The following is a 23389-nucleotide window of genomic DNA, read 5'->3' on the forward strand; positions in this document are numbered from 1 at the left end:
AAAAAAATATTATATTATAACTTAACCTAAAGTCTATATTTTTTAAATAAATTATAAAAAAAAATAATTAATTAAAAAAATACTTTATAAACTTACTAAAATATATATATTATAATATATAAACTTTAATATTAAAATTATAAATTTACTAAGTCTAAAGAAATTTCATTAAGTAAATTACTAAAGACAATTAAATATATAAAATTTATTTTTTTATATTTATTAAATAATTCAAATAAATAATTATTAATAAAATATTAAAATTAAATATAAATTAAATTTTTATTATATTTTATTTATTTTATAATTATATATATTTAAAATTATTTTTTATTTTTTTATTAATATAAATTAATTAACTTTAATTTATTATCTTAGGAATTTACTTTATATTATTAAAGTATTAAGTTAAAATATTATAATTAATTTAATAATTAATTTTATAAAGTTATTTTTTATTAATTAATTAATTTATTATTTATTTATAGTTTTTTACTTAAGTTAATTTATAATTATAATTCTAAAATTAATTTATAATAAATAAGTAAAATATAAAATATAGTAAATAAAATATAAAATATAATAAATAAAATATAAAATATAATAAATAAAATATAAAATATAATAAATAAAATATAAAATATAATAAATAAAATATAAAATATAATAAATAAAATATTTTTCTTAAATATAAAAAATAAAATTATTTAAAAAAAATTAATTATAAAAATACCTTTATATTACTTTATTAATTTTTAAAATAATTTATTTTAATATTTTTACTTAGCTTAAGGTTTTTAATATTTTTTAATTAATTTAATTTATATTTTATTTTATTTAACTTTAAGCTTTTTTTTAAAGTTTTTTATTATAAATTTAATTATTTATTTAAATATTTTATTATTATACTTAAATTATTATTATAATTTAGCTTTTATAATTATAATAATAAATTTATAAAGTAATTAAATTTAAATAAATATTAAACTAATTAATTAATTAAAAATAAATTATTAAATTACTATAATAATTTAATAATCTATAGATAAATTATTAAAAACTTAAAATAATTTATAATAAAATTATTACTTTTTAATAATAAATTAATTTAGTTAATTAAGTATATAAATTTACTTTATATTACTTATTAAAATATTTAAATAATTAATTATTATTATATTTATAATAATAAAATTAAATATTTAAATATTTTATTTTATAATTAATAATAAAATTACTTATTGATTAACTTAACTACTTTATTAATATAAATTCTAAAATTATTTTAAAGTTTATTCTTTAGGAATAATTAATTTATATTAATTTATAAATATTAGTTTATTATATAATAATAACTTTTATTTAAATAATTACTTTAAACCTATAGGTAATAAAAAAAAATTAAAAAAAATATATAAATATTAATATTTAATATATTTAATAATAATATTAATTACAAAAGTTAAACTTTAAGTAATTATAAAAATGGTAATATTAAGCTTAAAAATATATTAATTAATAAAATAATTTTTTAAATTAATTATAAATAAATAAAGGCTAAATTAAATACCCTTAAAGTTTAATATTAAGATTTTTAAAAAAAATTTAAAAAATAAAAATAAAGTTTTTAAATTAACTAAGCCTAAACCTTTTAATAATAATTTATATATAATAAATAAATTAATATATTTTGAATATTTTTTTTATACTTTAAAAAATAATAAATATAAAGTTATTTTTATAAAAACCTACTTTACTAAAAATACTAAATTATATTTTTAATTTATTAAATAAAATTATAATAAAAGCTAAAATAATAAAATTAAGCTTAAATAATAAACTAAGGAAATTTATATTAATTATAAAAAATTTAAAAAATAATTTTAAAATTCCTTTAATATAGTAAATAAATAATAAAAAATTAAATAAAAACTTTACTTTATTAAATAAAAAAAAACTAATAAATAAATATATATTTACTTTTTTTATATTTTTTATTTAAAATTAATTAAACTAAGGAAATTAAATAAAAAGTTTATTATTATAATATAAAAAATAATATTAAAAATAATTTTTTTAAATTAAATTAATATATAATTTCTTTTATTAACTTTATATAAATAGTAATTAAAATAAATAATTATTAATAAAAATAAGTAAGAAAAAATAAATAAAATAAAATTAAAAACTTTTAAACTTAGCTTAAATAAAACTAAGTTAATAAAAAAAAATTTATTACTTTTTTAAATAATAAATACTTAAGATTTATAAACTTTAGTATTATTTAAGTATAATATAAAAATATTAAATATTATAATTATAAATATATATATATATATATATAAATATTACTAAATTTTAAAAAGATAATAATAATAAAAAATTTATATTAATTTTTAAACCTAAGGAAAACTAAAATATTAATACTATAAGACCTTTAGTAAACTATAATATATTATATTTTTTAATATATTATAATAATAATTACTAAATTTATTATAATAATAAATAAAATTTTAAATAATATTTTAAAAAATATATATAAATTTTAAATATATCTAAAAAAATTACTTAAGAAACTAAAGAAAAAATAAACTATATTAAAATATTAATTTAGTAAATTTTCAATAATATAAAATAAAAAACTTTAACTCTTTAATATAACTTTAAAAAAAAATTACTTTAAAAATAAAAATAAATAAAAATAAATAAAAATAATATAATAAAACTATAATACTATAATATAAAACTATAATATAAAATATATTAACTTTAATATTAATAAATTATATTTAAATTATAAATTATAAAAACTTTAAAAATTTAAATACTTTTATAAATAAAAACCTTTAGAAAAATTAAAAACTAAAATAAATAACTTAAATTTATTTATTTATAATAATAGTAAATATATTTATAAAATTAATTTTTAAAAAATAAAATTAATAGTAATATAATAATAAAATAAAAATAAAAAAGTATTTTTTTTTAATTTAATTAAATAATTATTATTATTTATAAATAAACTATATAAAATCTATAGATTTTATAAACTATATAATAATTAATATTACTAATTAATAATAATTTATTTCATTAGTTAATTAAAGAAAATAAAATAAATAGAATTTATTATTTATTAATAAATAATAGATAATAAATTATTATTAAATATATTATTAAATTCATTAATAAAAAAAATACTATTTTTTATTTAAATAAAATATAGTATACTAATAGTTATTATTTATATTTTATAATAGTATTTTTATTTTTATTATATAAGCTATAATAAAACTATAATTTAAATAGTAAAGTTTTTAATATTATTTAAATTTAAAATAATACTTTTATATTATAAAAATATTTACTATTAAAATAACTAATTATAATTATAAGCTTTATAAACCTAATTAAGAAAATAATAAAATTTATTATTTATATTTTATAATATAATTTTTAATTTTATTATATAAGCTATAATAAAGCTATAATTTAATTAATTAAATTTTTAATATTATTTTAAACTAAAATTTTTTATTTTTTTTACTTTTTAATAATTATATTTTTATAATTATATTATAAAAAAAATCTTATTTTATAATAAAATAATATTTATTAAATAAATAAAAAAACTATATAAATAAAATAATTATATAAGCTAATCTAAGTTATTTTTTTTAAAGTATTTATTTTTAAGTTTTTTAAAATCCTTTATTTAACTTTTTAATAATATTATTTTAGAAACTAAGTTTAAATTTAATTTATTTTTAGCTTTTATTATAATATTATTACTAATAAAAAAAATACTTTTTATAATAATAAAGGTAGTTAAAATAGCTAAATAATATTTTACTAAAATAAATAAAATAGAAAATATATTAATATTAAACTTCCACTAGTTAAAAAGTTTATTTTATTAAAATAAATAATTAGTAAATAAAAAAATAATAAATAATAAAATAATAATATAATAATAAAATAGTAAATAATAAAATAATAATATAATAAAATAAATAATTTATATTTTTTAATATAGGATTTCTTTTTAAATATAAAGATATTTTATTATTAATATTACTATTAGTACCTAAATAAAATTCTTTATTAAAATTAAATATATTATTATTATTAATATTTTTAATAACTTTATTATAATTATAATCATTAGCTAATTTATTAAAAAATAAATTAATTATATTAATATTATTAATTATATTAAGGTTATTAACTTTATTTTATAATCTAAAATAATAATATTAATTAAATAATGAATAATAAATAATAAATAAAATAGTAAATAATAAATAATAAAAATAAATAATATATTTATTATATTTTATTTTTAATAAATATAAAATAAAATTATTAATATTAGGGAAAAAATATAATAAACCTTTGTTTTTAAAATAAATATTTTTAAATTAAGGATTTAAAAATAAACTATAAAAAAATAACTTATAATAAATTAAATTAAAAGTAGTTATTTTCTTAGGAAAATACTTTTTTAATTTCTTTAAGCTAAATTTAATAACTTTTATATAAATTTAATAATAAATAGCTTAATAAAAATTAGTATTATAAATAAATAATATATAATAAATAAATTATAAATAAATAAATTATAAGTAAATAATATATTAATTTATTATTATAAAGCTTTTTAATATATTTTAAATATAATAATTCTAATTTATTATTTATTTTATAAATATATAATAAAGCTATAGGAATTATTATATAAAATTAACCTTATAATTTAATAAAAGGGTTTAAAAAAATATAATTCTTAATTTTTCTAAAGCTTCCTATTTAAAGTTAGAAAAATATAATTATAAATATATTAACTTTATAAAAATAATATAATAAATAAAATAATAATAAATAAATAATAATAATATAACTTTTTAAATTCTTTATTAATTATATTATTATAATAATATAATAAAGTTTTTTTAAACTAATTGTAATATTAAGTATATAAAATATTAAATTCTAATGGATTATATTATTTATTAAAATAAATTAATTAATAAAGATATATAAATAGTAAATAATAAATAATTACCTAAAGGAATTTTTTCCTTATTATAAAAAATAGGAATTTTTTTATTTTTTTTAACTTTTAATATTCTTTTACTTAATAAATAACTAAGCTCTTAGGTATATTTAACTAATAAAATAATTTACTATAATTAATAAATTAAATTTATAAAATAAATTAATAAATTAATAAATAATATAGTTATAATTATTATTATAAGTAATATAATTATAAATATAAATAAAAAATTTATTATTAAAAGATTTATTATTTTCCTTTTTCTTTTCCTTTTTTTTTTCTTTTTCTTTATTATAATTATATAAATTATTATTTATATAATTAAATAAAAATAAATTAAAAAAAATAGAAAATATATAGTTTTTTAATATATCTTAGGCTATTAAATTAATAATATATACTATATATTTAATATTATTTATAAAGTTTTTATTATTAACTTTTTTATAAGCTTTTTTAAAAAACTTTATAAAGGTATTATTATTATAAGTATTATTTTATATAATACTAAAATAAATAAATTAACTTTCTTAAAATATAAATAATAATAATAATATAAAATAATAATAATATAAAATAATAATAATATAAAATAATAAATAAATACTTAAATAAATTATTAAAATTTAATAAATAAAAAAAATATTTTAAAGCTTTTTTAAATTACTAAAATATATAAATTTTAATATAGCTTTCTAAAAACTTTTTAAATTCTATAATTAAATTAGCTATTAAAATAAAATAATAAAAATATAATAAATATTTATAAGCTTATATTTTAATTTAAATTCCTTATTAATAAAAATAAAAACTATTCTTAAATAGGAATTTTAGTTATTTAAAGTCTCAGTATTAAAAATTATAGAAAAAGTATTATTAGTTTTTAAATTAGCTTTAATATATAAATTTAAATTTAATAAAGCTTTATTATATTATTTTTTAATATTTTACAAATATTAGTTTAATTAATTATAATATAGTTACTAATATAAATATAATTAGTTATTTAATTATAAATAATAATAGTATAAATAATAAAATAAAATAAATAATAATAAAATAATAAAATAAAATAAATTATAATAAAATAATAAAATAAAATAAATAATAATAAAATAATAAAATAAAATTAATAATAATAAAATAATAAAATAAATAATAATAATATAATAAAATAAATAATAAAATAAATAACTTATGAATTATAAAAAAATCAAAGGTTATTAAATAAATTTAAAAATATAATATTAAAAAAAATATTATTTTTAATTAAAAAAACTAATATTTTATATAAAGCTTTATTTTTATTAAATTTATTATTAATAATCTTTAACTTTTTATTTTATATATTTAAATTAAATAAAAAGTTATAAGTTAAAGATATAATATTAACTTTTATAAGTAAATTATTAATAATAATTATAAAGGCTTAGTTATAAAAGGTTATTAAGTAAATTATTAAATAATAAAATTAATTAACTTAAATAGTTTTAAATTACTAAATATTTTAATTAACTTTTATAATTATAATATTATTATTATAATTTATATATAATAAATTAATTATAATTATTTATAATTAAATTATTATATTTATATTATAATAAAAAATATTATAATTATAATAAAACCAAAAGTTTTATTAAATTAATTAATAAAATAAAATAATAATTTATTTTTTTTTTAATTTTTTTAAATTCCTTATTATAAACTATAAAAGAGTATTTTAATTAATAATAATAAACTAAATTTAATAATTTAAAGCTTTTTAGTTAATAAATAGCTTTAAATTTATAATAAATAAATAATAATAAAATAATAATAAAATAATAATAAGATAATAATAAAATAATAATAAAATAATAATAAAATAATAATAAAATAATAATAAAATAATAATAAAATAATAATAAAATAATAATAAAATAATAATAAAATAATAATAAAATAATAATAAAATAATAATAAAATAATAATAAAATAATAAAATAATAATAAAATAATAATAAAATAATAATAAAATAATAATAAAATAAATAATAAAATAATAATAAAATAATAATAAAATAAATAATAAAATAATAATAAAATAAATAACTAACTTTATATAATATATTTTTATTTCTTAATTTTTTCTTAATTTAATAAGTAATAAATCCTTTATAAATAAATTATTTTAAAAAATATAAATTTTTAAATTTTTATTTTCTTTTACTTTAAATTTAAGTTTATTATAAATAAAATTACTAATTATACTAGCTTTATTATTAATAATAAAGGAATTTAAATATAAAAAAAAATTAAAATTAAGGTTATTATAAATAAGTAATAGTTTAGAATTTAAATTAATAACTTTATAAACTTCTTTTTTAAAATTATTAATTTCTTTATATTTATAATTAAAATCTATTATAAAGAAGTATTATTATAATAAAAAACTATTATTATAATAAAATAAAGAAAAAAAACATAAAGAAAAAAAGCTAATTATATAAATAATTTAATTTTATAATAATTAATAATAAACTATATAATAAAAATAAATTAAACTATAAGTTAAACTATAAGTTAAATTATAAATTATATAATAAAAATAAATTAAACTATAAGTTATATAATAAAAAAAAATTATTTAATAAATTATATAATAAATTATATAATTTAATTTTATTATATATAACTTTATATTTTTATAATTTATTATATTTTTATTATATAACTTATTATATAATTATTATTTAATAAATTATATAATAAATTATATAGGTTTTAATTTTAATATTTATTATATATTTACTATAGTTTTATAATATTTATTATTTATATTTTATAATACTATTTTTCTTATAATTATATAAGCTATAATAAAGGAAATATTTTAATAATAAATTTTATTTTATATAAAAGTATTTTTTTAACTTTAAATAATACTTAAAATTTTACTATTTAAATTATAGCTTTATTATAACTTTTATAATAAAAGTAAAAATAGTTTTATAAAATATATATAATAAATAATATTATTTTATATTTTATTATAATATAATTATTATATATAATTTAAAATTAAAAAAATAATATTTTTTTAAATTAATAAAATTAATAGTTAATAATAAATTTTTTTTTTATTTTATTAATTAATTAAAGAAAATAAATAAAATTTATTATTTATTAATAAATAATAAAGAGTTATTTATTAACGAAATAAATAATAAATAATTACTAATAAATTTAGTAACCTTAATAATAATTAATATTATATATATAATTTTAAAAATAAATTTAATAATCCTTTAAATATTATATTATTAAAAAGCTTAATATTAAAGAAATTCCTTAAGTAATAAAAAAGAATTTTTAAAATTAATATAATTAATATTTATAATAAAATCTAATTAATAAAAAAAAAGTTTTAATAATATTTTAATAATAAAAATACTTTATATCCTAAGCTTAAATTATAAAAATTAATTTTTTACTATATAAATAATATTTTATTTATAAATTAATATAATAAAGTTAATATTATTAATTATAAATTACTATTATATAAATAATATATTATACTTAAGTTAAATAAATAATATAAAAATTATAAAATAATAAAATATAAATAAAAAAAATTTATATTTTATAATAAAAATTAATATAAAAAATATTAATATTAATAATATATTTTTATATATATTATTAAATAATAAAAAATATAAAAATTTAATTTTATAAATTATAAAAATAATAATAAATTATAAAAAATCTATTAATATAATTTTTAAAAATACTATAATTTTATTATTAAATATATATTAAAACCTAAGTATATTTAATATAAATATTATAATATTTAAAATTATAAATTAAGTTAAATTATTATAAAATTAAATAATATTAATAATAATTTTTATAATAAAAATTAAATAATAATATTTTTTAGAATAATAATAATTATTATAATAATATTAATAATATAATTTACTATAATTTAAATATTATTTTAAAAAAAAAAAAAACTATAAAAATTCCTAATATTAAGATTTTTAAATAAAAAATTTATTATAATTTATATAAACTTTAAAGCTATAATAAATTATATTATACTTTAATTAATTAATTACTTATAGTTAATTAATTATAAAAAGAAAAAATTATATATTTTTTTTAAATATTAAATAATAATTATTTATTTATAATAATAAAATTATTAATTATAAAATTAATTACTTTAAAATTTAGTTTAGTAAAATTAAAAATATATTTAAATTTAATATTATAAATATTATAAATTATAATATATTTTTAAAATATAATTAACTAAAATTATATAACTTTAATATTAATTAAAAGAAAAATTATATAATATAATAACTTTATATTTAATTAATTAATACTTTAGTAAAATTATACTTAAATTAAAAAAATCAATAAAATAAAATAATATTAATAATAATAAAATTAAAAACTTTTATATTATATAAAAAATATAAAAATATATAAAAAAAAATATAAAATAAATATAATTTATAAAATTAAAAAAGCTTTTAAAAATAATTAAATATATTAAAAAACCTAAGAAAAAATAATTTAAATTTTTTAATTTTATTATATAAAAAGTTAAAAACTTATATTACTAAAACTAAAATATTTTAAAATATTTAAAAAATATATTAATAAACTTTTAATATATAAAAATCTTTAATAAAAAACTTAATATTAAATTTTTAAAATATAATTAATAAAATTATAAAATTAAATTTATAAATAATAAAGTTTTCATATTTAATAAAATTTATAACTTAAGTATTACTAAGCTTAAAATATTTAATAAATAAATTAAAAATTAATTAAAAAAATATTATATTAAACTTTTAAATTTTTAATAAAATATTTAATTATATTTATATTTAAAAAAAATAGTAAATATTAATTTATTATAAATTATTAATAATTAAATATAATAATTAAAAAAAATATTATATTATTATTTTTAATTTTAAAAATTAAAAATTAATTTATAAAAATTAAAATTTTTACTTTATTAAATTTTAAAAAAGTATATAATTTTATTTATATTAAAAAAAATAATAAATAAAAAATTACTTTTTATATTAAATATAAACTTTATAAATATTAAATAAAATTTTTAAATTTATAAATACTTTAGTATTTTTTTAAAAAATAATTAATTATATATTATAAAATTATATAAATTATTTTATTATTATATACTTTAATAATATTTTTATTTATTTTAAAAATATAAAAAAATATAAAAAATATATTAAAAAAATATTATAAATATTTTAAAATACTTAATTTTTAATAAAATTAAAAAAAAAAAAACTTTTATATATAAAAAATTATATTTTTAAAATATATTATTACTTTAAGAAAAGTTTAAATAAACTTTAAAAAACTTAAAGTAATTAATAATTAAAAATCTTTTAAAAATATAAAGTAAATATAAAACTTTATAAAATTTATTAATTATTATTAATATTTTATTAAAGACTTTTTAAAAATTATAATATTATTTATAAACTTAATAAAAAAATATTAAATTTAAATTTATATAAAATACTTATATAATCTTTAATTATTTTAAATAAACCTTTATAAATATATTTATATTTATAATATTTAATTTAAATAAGTTTATTATTATTAAAATTAATACTTTAGATTTTATAATTAAAAAAGTATTTTAATAATTAAATAATATTTTTAAAAAAAACTTAAGTTTATTATTTATTTTTTTTAAAAAATTATATAAATTAAAACTTAAATATTTTATTTATAATAAAGAATTTTTAATTATATATTAAGTATTTAATAAATAATATTAAAAATATTATTATAAAAAAAATTAATTTTTAATAATAATTTTTATAAATTATAAAAATATTATTTACTTTATAATAATATAAAAACTATTTTATAAATAAATTAAATATTATAAATAATTTTTTTAAATTTAAGTTTATTATTAAATATTATAGTAAATTAAATAATAAATATATTCATATACTTAATAAATACTTAAATTACTTTTAAAATATTTATAAAATAAAGTAATAAAATTAATTTATATATATAAACTTAATAAATATTATAAAATTAAAAAAACTATATAATAAATTAAATAATACTTTATATTTAAAAATATTAAAATATAAATATAAAAAATTATATTAAAATATATATTATATAAATAAACTAAAAGCTTTAAATATAAATTATATAAATAATTATAATTATTATTTATACTATAATAATTATAAAAATTAATTTTATTTAACTTAATTATTAAATTTTTTTTTTAAAAAAATTAATTATAAAAGTACTTTATAATAATATTTTTATAATTACTAATAAATTTATAAAAATAATTTATTTTATATTTTTTAAAAAAGTTAATAATATAAAAAAATTAGTTTATATAATAATAAACTATATTATAAATAATTATAAACAATTAAAAAATATAATTTTTAATAAAAAAAATATATTTATATTTAAATTTTAAAAAATATTTATAATTAAATTAAAAATAAATTATAAAGCTAATATAATTTATTATTTATAAATAAATAAATAAATAAATAAATAAAATTAATTAAATAATACTAATATATATAAAAAAATAAATAAATAATTATTAAAATAAATAAACTAAGTAATAATTTTAAAAAACTTAAATTTTATAAAATTTTAAAAAAAATTAAAATAGTAAATTATAAATTTAAATTTTTAAAATAATAAAAAAAATATAAATTAATAAAAAAATTAAAAAGTTTATTTAAAATAAAATTATTATTAAAAAAAGAAATATAAAGTAAAAAATATTAATATAATAAAAATAAAAGAAAATAATAAATAATACTATAAAGTATAATAAAAAAAATATAAAAATTTATTAAATATTTTAAAAATTTAATAATATTAATAAAAAAACTTTATTAAAGCCTGAGGATTATATTAACTTAGGATTTACTATTAGTATTTTTAAATAATTTATTAATTTTAAAAAAGTAAAAATAACTTTAAAAAAACCTTTAATTAATTATATTATAATAGCTTAATAAATAATATTTACTACTTTAGATTTTACTTTTTTAATATACTTTAATTTTTTTAAATTAGTAATACTTTATATAATAATATAATATATTTTTTAATTAATATTTTTTTTATAAAAATACTTAATTTTTATATTAGTAATATAATATTTTCCTTTAGCTATTTTAAGTTTATTTTTAAGTAAAAATAATAAATAATAATATATTTTAATTATTTAAAAAATAAATTATAAATATTATAATAAAATTTATTTAAATAAATATATTTAGTATAATATAATAAATTAATAAATAAAAAATACTTTTTATAATTATATAATATATAATAAAAATAATATTTATTTATAATAAAAGTATTTTTAATAATAAAATAAAATTTTTTTTTATATTTTTTAATTTTAGAATAAAAATTTTTATAAATTTTATTTATTATTTTTAAGTAAATTAATATATATAAGAAAATAAATAAAAAGTAAATAATTACTAAATATATTATAAAGTAAAAATAAATTATTTATACTTAAATAAATAAAATTTAAAAAATAAAATTAATAAAAATGAAATATTATAACTTAGCTTTTATAATTATAATAATAAACTTATAAAGTAGCTAAATTTAAATAAATATTAAACTAACTAATTAATTAAAAATAAATTATTAAATTATTATAATAATTTAATAATCTATAGATAAATTATTAAAAGCTTAAAATAATTTATAATAAAATTATTACCTTTTAGTAATAATTTAACTTAGTTAATTAAATATATAAGTTTACTTTATATTATTTATTAAAATATTTAAATAGTTAATTATTATTATATATATAGTAATAAAATTATTTATTTATAATTTAACTATTTTACTAATATAAACTATAGAATTATTCTAAGGTTTATCCTTTAGAAATAACTAATTTATATTAACTTATAAGTATTAGTTTATTATAATTATATTTATTATAATTATTTTTTTAATTAAAAAAAATAATTAAAATATATTATTTTATTATATAATTTTTTATATTATATATATAATTTATTTTTAAATAAAATTATTATTATTTTTTATAATTTAAAAAAAATATTTATTTAATTTAATTAAATTATTAAATTATAAATTATAAAAGTTATAATATAAAAATTATATTATAAAAATTATATTTATTATTAAAAGAATTAATAAAATTATAATAATTAAGTTTAAAAAAATTATATTTTAGTTTTTAATTTAAAATTTAAAATTAATTTATAATTTAAATTAATTAATTATAGTTAATTAAGTAAAATTTAAAATTAAACTTAAAATATATATATATATATATAAAATATATTAAATAATAAAGTTTAAATATAATATAATTAATATATATATATATAATAACTTAAATAATAAAGTTTAAATATAATATAATTAATATATATATATATAATAACTTAAATAATAAAGTTTAAATATAATATAATTAATATATATATATAATAACTTAAATAATAAAGTTTAAATATAATATAATTAATATATATATATATATACAATAACCTAAATAATAAAGCTTAAATATAATATAAACTTTAAATTTTACGATTTATAATTTAATAATTTAATTAAATTAAATAAGTATTTTTTATTATATTATAAATAATAATAATAATTTTATTTAAAAATAAATTATATATATAATATTTTTAAAATTAAAAAACTATATACTAAAATAATATTTTTAAAATTAAAAAACTATATAATAAAAAAAATATTTTTAAAATTAAAAAACTATATAATAAAAAAAAATATTTATTTTTTCTTATTTAAAAAAATAACCTTTATAAAAGCTTTTAATTTAGTATATATATTAATATATATATTATATAAATATATTAAATAATTTATATAATAACTATAATTTAATTATAATAGTAAAATAATTAAATAAATAATTAAATTTATAATTAATAAAATTATAAATTTATAATTAAAAACTTAAAAAAAAAAAAAAACTAAAGTTAAATAAAATAAAATATAAACTTAATTAATTAAAAAGTATTAAAACTTTTAAACTAAGTAAAAATATTAAGAAAATTATTAAAAAAATTAATAAAATAATTTATTAAAGGTTATTATTATATATAAAAGTTTTTTTATAATTAATTTTTTTTTAAATAATTCATTTTTTATACTTAAGAAAAATAATTATATTATATTTAAATTTTATTATTTAATTTACTTTATATATATATTTTAAATTTAAAATTAAAATTATATTTTTTTAATATAATTATTATAATTTTATTAACTTTTTTAATAATAAATATAATTTTATATTTTTTTATTTATTTATTTTATATTTTTTTTTAATAAATTTATTTATATTATTTTAATATTATTAAAATATATATTTAATTAATTTAATTCTTTATAAAATTTTAATTAAGTAAAAAACTTTTATATATATTATTTATTATTAAATTTTTATATTAATATAATAATATAATAATATAATAATAAATATAATAAATATAATAAATATAATAAATATAATAAATATAATAAATATAATAAATATAATAAATATAATAAATATAATAAATATAATAAATATAATAAATATAATAAATATAATAAATATAATAAATATAATAAATATAATAAATATAATAAATATAATAAATATAATAAATATAATAAATATAATAAATATAATAAATATAATAAATATAATAAATATAATAAATATAATAAATAATATAATAAATATAATAAATATACTTTAGTTTTTAGTAATTTATATAAAATTTAATACTTTTATTTATTTTTTTTATACTTAGATTCTTAATATATCTTTTGTCTCGAATATTGGTGGGTTAGTTTGTAAATTTTGTATTGCCCCAGCAGCATGCCTACTAACTAGCTGTCCTTGACGCAAGTTTTCTGTAAAGAGGTAAAAGCCCTCTGTTGACTCGACCAGATATGACTGCAGGCCCTTGCTTTCAAGCAGGATATTAACGTTAGTGAGAGGAAAGTTATTCTCAATAAACCGTGCCCACCCCCTCGCAGCGGCTTGAATATGGTCATCATCTTTGATTTGTTTCCAACCAATTCCAAGGTGAAGTGTAAATTGGTCGATGACTACCTCGTCATGAATACCGCTTTCTGGAACATCGGAGCTTGTCGATATCATCGCCGCTGTCGTTGTGCTGGATGATGCGTGGTCGCTCCCATTAAGGAGCCTCTGAGACTTGTGATTCCTTAATTGTCGACCGCTTGGCAATCCATTCCCTTCCTGTTCAGTGATCACGTCGTCAAGCTCAATACCTGGAGGGATATCTGCTTCAAGAATAGAAACCGCACATGGTTTAACGAGCAAGATTCCCTCACCATTCGTCCAACCATTTTGGGAAATACGTGTTGACACATCTGGCTCGAGGTTATGTGCAGCCTCCTCGTGAGACCGCTTCTTGCCAATCGCGTAAGAGGGCTGTTGAAGGAATGATGAACCCTGTGGAAGCATTGTCGGCTGCGAACGCGGAGGAATATATGGCAATTGAAGATAAGAAGAAGCCAAAGAAATGATAGAACGGCTGGCAGGGATCGAGCGGAAGGATGACGCGAACCACTGATGGAAGTGTGGTGATGGCTCGTGAAGCGCTGAATATTTAGAAGTGACAATCTCGAAGCTGGGATGCTAGAGGGAGCTGAATATCTAGTCCATCTAGTACCACAGTAGGTAAGCATATGTGGACACTTAGCTCGGCTTGTGTTAGTGGAGATTGTGGGGTAATTAACAACACATACATACTAGCTCTCCCTCTGATGGATATTTGTACGGAGTCTCTTCATTATAATAGTAGAATTGATTACTTCTAAAATACTGGTCGCTAATTCTGTATTTGTGGCTAGCTAGAAAGAGAGAAGGCCCATTTTGTTGAGCTCTTATGTAATGTAGCAGCTGTTGTAGCTCCTGAGTTATGCATATCACACTACCGGAGTGACCATCCTATTAGCATAGCATAGCATGAACTTGCGAAATAGGCATTTCCTGCAATCCTGAGCAAATATCCCGAGGCTATATAAACGTCTCTCGCTATGCAATAGCCTCGGATCGATAAAGCATGTTTTGAACCTGACGATCTTCTACGCCACCTGAATTACTGCACCCCCAGGAGCTCTTTCGAGCGGGAATCTGGAGAATTCGAGCCGATCTCCTGAACTACATGTCGAGCGAAATGCTGACATACAACCAACGTGCCCAAACGGCACTCTTAAAGGCTGTCAGTATTGATAGTTCAGAGGCCTTTCGATGAAGATACACCAAGTCCCATGCACGTTGCGCTAATACAGGGCTTCTCTAGATTAATCGTGTCTTCGATCTAGATCGTGATGCTGAATCCCTCGAAGGGCTCTCGAATGGGATAACCCTGGGCCACATCTTGCATGAATTGGATTCCGAGTTCGACCCGTCGCATCTTGAATCAAATCCAGGGGCAACGAAAACCTTAGCCAACAAACGCAACAGACAAGCCATCTACAAGGGCCTCTTTCGTTTTATTCGCCGCCAGATTCCCGAACTCAGCTGTCAGGCAAAAAAGTTCGACTATCATGCTTTCGTCGAGAATCCTGAGCCGCAGGGTATCAGTCAGGTAATTTCCATTTCCTGTACTTGAACTCGAAGATCCTAACGGAGTATATCTCTAGCTCCTGGCTGTCATGGTCTCGGCTGCCGCGATGGGCCCAGATAATCAAAAATATGTCCCCAGAATTCAGAATGGGCTAGACCGGGATACACAAGCCGAGATCATGCAGATAATTCGAGCTATGCAACAAGATATTGCCAATTCCAAAGATGACGACGAGCTAGATGAGGCAATCGATGCTGCTATGGGAGCTCGTGATATCGAGCTTCTCGTAGAGGAACAAAATGCTGCTTTGCGACAGCAACTTGATATAACGAAGAAGACTCTTTCAGACTACATCACTCGCTTAGAGCATCTGCAGCAGAGCCACGAAGAGCTTGCGTATGACAAAGAAAAAACGGATCGCGAACTCGAAGTTCTACGAAAAGCAACCCAAGACGAGGCACATAGTGCGAAGACCATTAAGCATCTGGAAGAACAAGTCCACGAACAGATGGAGATAATCGCCAGGAACGAAGAGGTCATTCGTAGCAGTCAAAAATCCGTTTCTCAATTGGAGAGCGAGGTGCAGCGCCTGAGTCAAAAAAATATGCAAGCGGATGAGTTTCGTGATCAAATGGCAGAATGGAAGCACAAAGCAGAGGAGCTTGAGAAGAAGGCCAATATGGCGGAACGTTACAAACAGAAACTGGAATCACAGCAGAGTCTAGTGAGAGAAGTACAGAATCTACAGTACGAACGAGCAGAGCTCCAAGAGCAGCTCCGATCACTCATGGAAGAGAGAGATAAGAGTGACCGTACCAAGAAAGCGGAGGATGAGTTAACGAAAATGATCACGCAGTCTGAACAACATCTATGGGATGAGCGCAACCAGAAGGCCCAACTTCTGAAAGATGTTACAGCTCTCCAGGAAGAACTCATGCGATTACAAGCTCAAAGAACACATGATGAGCATTTCATCCAAGACTTGCAGGAACAGTTGCAGCACAACGGCGGCAGTACGGTGCAAGAAGTTGATATTAGCGAAACTTCGACACCATTCAACCTCGAGGATGAACTTCTCATTGCGTCAAAGGAAGACACACAGACTAACATGCCATTGGAGCTTTCTAGATTGAGAGCAGAGAATGAATTGATTCGGAAGACGGTGGGATCTCATGGAGATGCCTCCATGCTCCGACGAGAGTTAGAAGAGCTTAAACGACAACGAGAACGACTTCAACAAAACTTCAACGCCATATTTGAGAAATATACCATCACGAATGATCACATGCAGGCTCTGATGAGTGATAATGCTGATGAAGGGTTAGTTGTGTATACTGTGTTGACATCTAGGAAGAAGAGTACTCACAACGTGTACCCTAGGACCGAGGCATTCATTAAACTTCGACAAGAGTTGACACGATTAGAACTTGAATTTGAACAGGCCAGGAAGCTGACAAATAGCCTTGAAACCCAGCTGGCAGACAAGACCCGAGAATTGCTTGCTGCGCAAGCCGACTTGTCTGCGGTCCAAAAGGACAGCATCACAGCATTATATGAGTTGAAGAGCACGGATAAACTGATATCAACTTCATTGACAAAGGAACTTGAGCAATTGAGGGAAGAAACTAGTTTTATAACGAATGAGCGGGACGCACTGAAATCACAGCTCATTGAGGCTTTGCTAGCGAATGACAAACTCAGAAAAGACTCAGATGAGAGCAAAGATTTGCAAGATGCCGCTGGTTCCTCGACAGACGGCGACGGCTCAGAAGCCGCTAAGAAGGCCGCAGAAAAGGTTGAAAAGTTACGAGAACGCCTTATTCAGAGAAATCAGGTAATTAAAAATCATCTGCAAATAAGTATGACTTACTTACGTCTTCACTAGCAACTCGAAAAGTCAGAACAGGAAAGGCTCGAATTACAAGCCAGACTGAAGGCAGCACAACTTGGGGAAATCTCGGCAGCTCAAAAGGTATGCTCTGTTGTGCGATATCCAGTGATTCACAGCCCATGGTTGGCCGCGGCGATGAAGCAATGCGCCTATCTTCGCTCCATCACCACTTATTTCTATACAGGGAGAGAGTAACGCTAACTCGAACGGTCAGGCTGCATCCGATCATATTATCAAGAACCTCCAAAGGGAAAACGCACTTATTGCCACCGCCTGGTATGACCTTACGAGCCGACTTCAGAGCAACCACGTCGTACTTCAGCGCCGGCATGATGCTCCCAAGAGCTGGCTTAACAAACAGAGGCAGTTGGTGAATGGTCAGTTGCGCCAACGCGACATGCTCTACCTCTACTGACCTGACTCTTCAGCGACTTCAAGGAGGTAGGATCCAAGGGGTTGAGCTCCATCCGTTTACCAATCTCCCTGGGTATAATGTTTACTAGGCGAATTACGGGCAAAGAATTCATTATTTAGCGTTGCAATATTCCCGTCTATACACTATGCATATAGATGACTTTCTTGTCAGCCTGTTTTTTTTCTTCTCCTTCGTTCTAGATATTTCACTTCGCCTCTAGAGTAGTATAACACCTTAGCCAATATTCATTCACATCAGACAATCGATGAACAAAGAAAATGCCGTCTCGTAATCTATCACAGCCCCAGTAAAAGTCAATATCACTTCATGAGGTTTCGTATCTCACAAAATTGCTTTTGCTCTAGAGCTATTTTCTAGAATTAGAAGTTCGAGAGAAAAAAAAAATTAATAGGTTATAGTAGTAGGCGGAGCCAACTGAGCATACTCATACTCCCGTGTATCAAAGCATACTGGGCATGATCCTTTTTGGTAGCTTAGCTCTTGCCAGCAAGTTTGCTGAAGACGGAAGAGCCATGAGATTTCTTTCCTTCTAGAATATCCAACATATTCTTCCACACCTCACCGGGTTGCTGACTGGCATCAAGACCCTTCCAGATGCCGCTGTTTTGGTAGTAGCCAACTACGGGGGCAGTTTGCTTGTGGTAAGCACCGAGACGCTTCTTCAGAGCATCGGCGTTGTCGTCGCTCCTCTGGATAAGGGGCTCTCCGGTCACATCGTCCTTCATAGCCTCCTTGGGGGGGTTGAAAGTCGTGTGGTAAGACCGTCCAGATGCCGGGTGGATCAATCGACCAGTAATTCGGGCAACAAGTAGGGAGTCGTCAATCTGGAGCTCGACGGCGTGTTGGAGGGTCTGGCCACGCTCCTTGAGCATGGCATCGAGGCCTTCGGCCTGAGGCACCGTACGAGGAAAGCCGTCAAGGATGAATCTGCGGCAGTTGTGTAAGGTAAAGAAAGAGAAGGAGAAGCTGCTTTCGCTGCGCATCAAGGTGATTACTTACCCGCCTTGGCATTCCTTGTTGTTCTCGAGCTCTTCCTTAATCATACCAATGACAATATCGTCACTGACAAGGCCACCTTGGTCCATGATTTTCTTGGCTTCTCTTCCGAGAGGTGTCTTCTTGGCCACTTGTGACCGCAGCATGTCGCCGGTAGCCTATATATCCGAAGGGAGTTGACGTTAGATATATGCGCGCATTTCGCAAAATCCCAATTGACATCAACGTACCAAGTGGCAGCAGGAAAAGCGCTCTTTAATCTTTGGTGCTTGGGTTCCCTTGCCTGGCCGAGGTATCAGTACGGTTGTATACTTGATATGGTTCCAGCACGACCAAACCACTAACCAGCTCCTGGAGGCCCAATGAGAATCATCCGAAGACTCTCTGTGCTAATTGGAGTGCCTCCAGTGGCGCGCTGCTCGAGCTGCTTGATGCGCGAATCGAGGCCGTTGATCACATCGCGCAGATGCTTGAGTTCGTCTTCTACAAACCCCATTGTGACTGATTTGGGGTATGGGGGGAAAAATTGAGGAAAAGGAATGAAGAGTATTAAGAATTGGAGCAACTGCAGCACCTATAAACAAAACTGTAGGCCGAAAGGAAGCGAAGAGAGGAATTTGAGGTATGGTGGTGAAGGCGGATTTAACGACGAGGCTACGAATACCGATTTCGCTGCACAGCAAAAAATTACCTAGTATCAATTATTAACAAATAAACTAAGAAATTGGTACGTTTTTGATATAAGCTTTGGAAAATCTATAAATTAATTTTATATTTAACATTTAATATTCTTTTTACAACCTAATTCTTAGATTATATAGTTTTTTTTAAAGAAATAATTTTATTTAATATTTTATTTTATATTATAATACTATCAGAATAGTCAATTGTTATTAAACTCGTATATTCTTAATTATATTCTATTTATTACTACTATTGCACATAATGCATTCTTTTAAGAGAGGATATTTTCCCGTTATAATTCTCCGGACGAACGGATAAAAGTTAGTCAGTTGTCACCGCAGATACGGGTCGTAAAACTAACGCACAAACTGGGGCTTCCATGGCGGAATGGGACTTAGAAGCGCTACCGAGGTATTGCCTGTACTTGGAAGAACCGGCACTCGAATCGGTGAGTTTCCTCGGGATAGTGCAGGGGTAGCGCATCACAGAATTTAATCCGGTTGTCGGCAGTGCTTGGCATTGACGGACTTACACATTACCGATGTCTCTTCTGCGGTCTATGAGATGCCTACCTAGGTGTGAACGGAGTGGGTTTACCGACTAGAGGCAATCGTAATATGTCCCAACGCCAATATGGCCTTGGTAAAACCCCTACTGCTAAGCAGCCCGCGACAGCATAGCCTTCAATGTTGTAAGTCAAGTACAAGAAAAAATGGCCTTGCCAACTTTACACCTACCATGAACTCTAAGGGCTGGCGGTATCATTCCATAAATCTTTGGTTTCTTCCTCCACCGCTCGCATAGCCACTGCGACTGATTCCAGTTTCGCAATAACGTCGATGACGCCGTCATTAACACGCTCAAAATATTCATCGTTGGCCTCGCGACGCTTCCTCGCAAGTAGAATGTCGGCCTCCGTTTCCTCCACCAACTTTGCGCCCAAGCGATCGACTTTCTTTTCATCACTTCCTTGCCATCCACTAGATGTGCCCATCATGCTCTTGGCTGCATCAGTTCCCTCTCCTCTCTCGGGCCTTGACGAGTCCAATAGCCCATCTCTTAGATTAGGTAGCTCATCACCTTTAGCATCATTCATGTGATCACGCAGGGCAGTCTCTATCGTATCGTCCGCCTCACTTCTGGCCCAGGCTTGTGCAAGTACGATTTGAGCAGTTCTCAGGTCTCCTAATTTGCGATCATGTTCGGGCCCAAATACGTGGGTGCCTTCTGAAGCGGATAATTCCACCTTCTCCAGCGTGGCTTGCATTTCTGCCCACAAAGCATCTGTCCTGTCGGTGCCTCCATAGCTCCCTTTAGTAGGTAATGACCACTCGGGACGTCGTTCTGACGGCATATCTGACCCAGAGCGTGACTGCGCGCCGGCTTCTACGTTGGTGGCATCCCATTTGAGATTATGCCTCCCAAGAGCTGGAACGTTGGCTGTGATGGCTCCAGGAAGAGAGACGCGAGAAATGCCGGGTGATGGAGACAGAAGAGGGAGAGGTGGGGGATCTCGCTCCCTTGACTTTGGTTCACCCTTGAACGACATCGCATATCATCCGGGGCAGATCATGGAAGGCTGAATAGCAATAAGGGTGATGACGGGAGGTGTGGGGCATGAAGATGGCCGGCCTTGGTGTGCTGTAAGTGCGATCTACGGACAAATCGGCGCCGGTGATGGATAAAAATGCACCCGGATCGCTTTCCGAGGTCACGTGAAAATATTTCACAGCCCATCTTTTTTGCTCTAGGGCCGCAAACCCTATCGGAATTTTCGATAGTCCAATTCAACCTTCTGCCTCTTCGGTGTTGTCACATTACCCAACGCAGTGTCGCCATATTAGCATAAATCGGTACGTTCAACAATCATCACCGTCACCCAAACCACCACTTCTCGACGACCACTAACTCCTCGAAGCAATCATGGCAGGTGGCAAGCCCCGTGGTCTGAACGCTGCGCGCAAGCTGCGCACCAACCGAAAGGATCAGAAATGGGCTGATCTCGCCTACAAGAAGCGTGCCCTGGGCACTGCCTTCAAGTCTTCACCATTCGGTGGCTCTTCCCACGCCAAGGGAATTGTTCTCGAGAAAGTTGGTGTCGAAGCCAAGCAGCCCAACTCCGCCATCCGAAAGTGTGTCCGAGTTCAGTTGATCAAGAACGGAAAGAAAGTCACTGCTTTCGGTGCGTCTACACTATCTCCCACTTTGCACCCCTGGCTAACATGAGCTTCTACCACAGTCCCCAACGACGGTTGCTTGAACTTCGTTGATGAGAACGACGAAGTTTTGCTTGCTGGATTCGGTCGCAAGGGCAAGGCCAAGGGTGATATTCCCGGTGTTCGATTCAAGGTCGTCAAGGTGTCTGGTGTTGGTCTGCTGGCTCTGTGGAAGGAGAAGAAGGAGAAGCCCCGATCATAAAGGAAGTCATTTGGGGAAAAGAGGCGTTGGCAAAAGGATCGTGAGGAGCTCTATTGGCTCATTTACACTGGCACCACTAGTCATGGCCCGATAATGGGAGGCTAAAATTTTGAAGGAGATGACATACGTCCCTTTAGAAACATTTTTCAGCATGTTCAAATACCAGGCGGCACCGGATCGGGCGTCTTCTCGCATTCACATACGACGAA

At 20.4% G+C, this 23389-nt stretch overlaps 4 protein-coding genes across 4 annotated transcripts; 2 read left to right on the forward strand and 2 right to left on the reverse strand.

The window, feature by feature from the left end:
• Positions 1 to 16362: 16362 nt before the first annotated feature.
• On the forward strand, positions 16363 to 19061 carry T069G_05109 (HOOK protein domain-containing protein; the record flags this gene model as incomplete). Its single annotated transcript, XM_056172319.1, has 6 exons — positions 16363 to 16407; positions 16489 to 16776; positions 16832 to 18075; positions 18136 to 18589; positions 18641 to 18727; positions 18861 to 19061. 6 exons carry the CDS (start codon positions 16363 to 16365, stop codon positions 19059 to 19061), a joined length of 2319 nt encoding a protein of 772 aa, XP_056029177.1.
• Positions 19062 to 19555: 494 nt separating this feature from the next.
• Positions 19556 to 20574, reverse strand: T069G_05110 (adenylate kinase domain-containing protein; the record flags this gene model as incomplete). Its single annotated transcript, XM_056172320.1, has 4 exons — positions 19556 to 20009; positions 20082 to 20236; positions 20309 to 20361; positions 20424 to 20574. 4 exons carry the CDS (start codon positions 20572 to 20574, stop codon positions 19556 to 19558), a joined length of 813 nt encoding a protein of 270 aa, XP_056029178.1.
• Positions 20575 to 21507: 933 nt separating this feature from the next.
• Positions 21508 to 22311, reverse strand: T069G_05111 (uncharacterized protein; the record flags this gene model as incomplete). The annotated part of the gene is made up of 1 exon (XM_056172321.1): positions 21508 to 22311. The coding sequence occupies one exon, from the start codon at positions 22309 to 22311 to the stop codon at positions 21508 to 21510; it is 804 nt and encodes a 267-aa protein (XP_056029179.1).
• Positions 22312 to 22685: 374 nt separating this feature from the next.
• Positions 22686 to 23180, forward strand: T069G_05112 (ribosomal protein s12/S23 domain-containing protein; the record flags this gene model as incomplete). Its single annotated transcript, XM_056172322.1, has 2 exons — positions 22686 to 22944; positions 23002 to 23180. The coding sequence occupies 2 exons, from the start codon at positions 22686 to 22688 to the stop codon at positions 23178 to 23180; spliced, it is 438 nt and encodes a 145-aa protein (XP_056029180.1).
• Between the last annotated feature and the right edge of the window lie 209 nt (positions 23181 to 23389).

The sequence above is a fragment of the Trichoderma breve genome, chromosome 3, assembly GCF_028502605.1.
Source record: "Trichoderma breve strain T069 chromosome 3, whole genome shotgun sequence".
Classification (NCBI taxonomy): domain Eukaryota; kingdom Fungi; phylum Ascomycota; class Sordariomycetes; order Hypocreales; family Hypocreaceae; genus Trichoderma; species Trichoderma breve.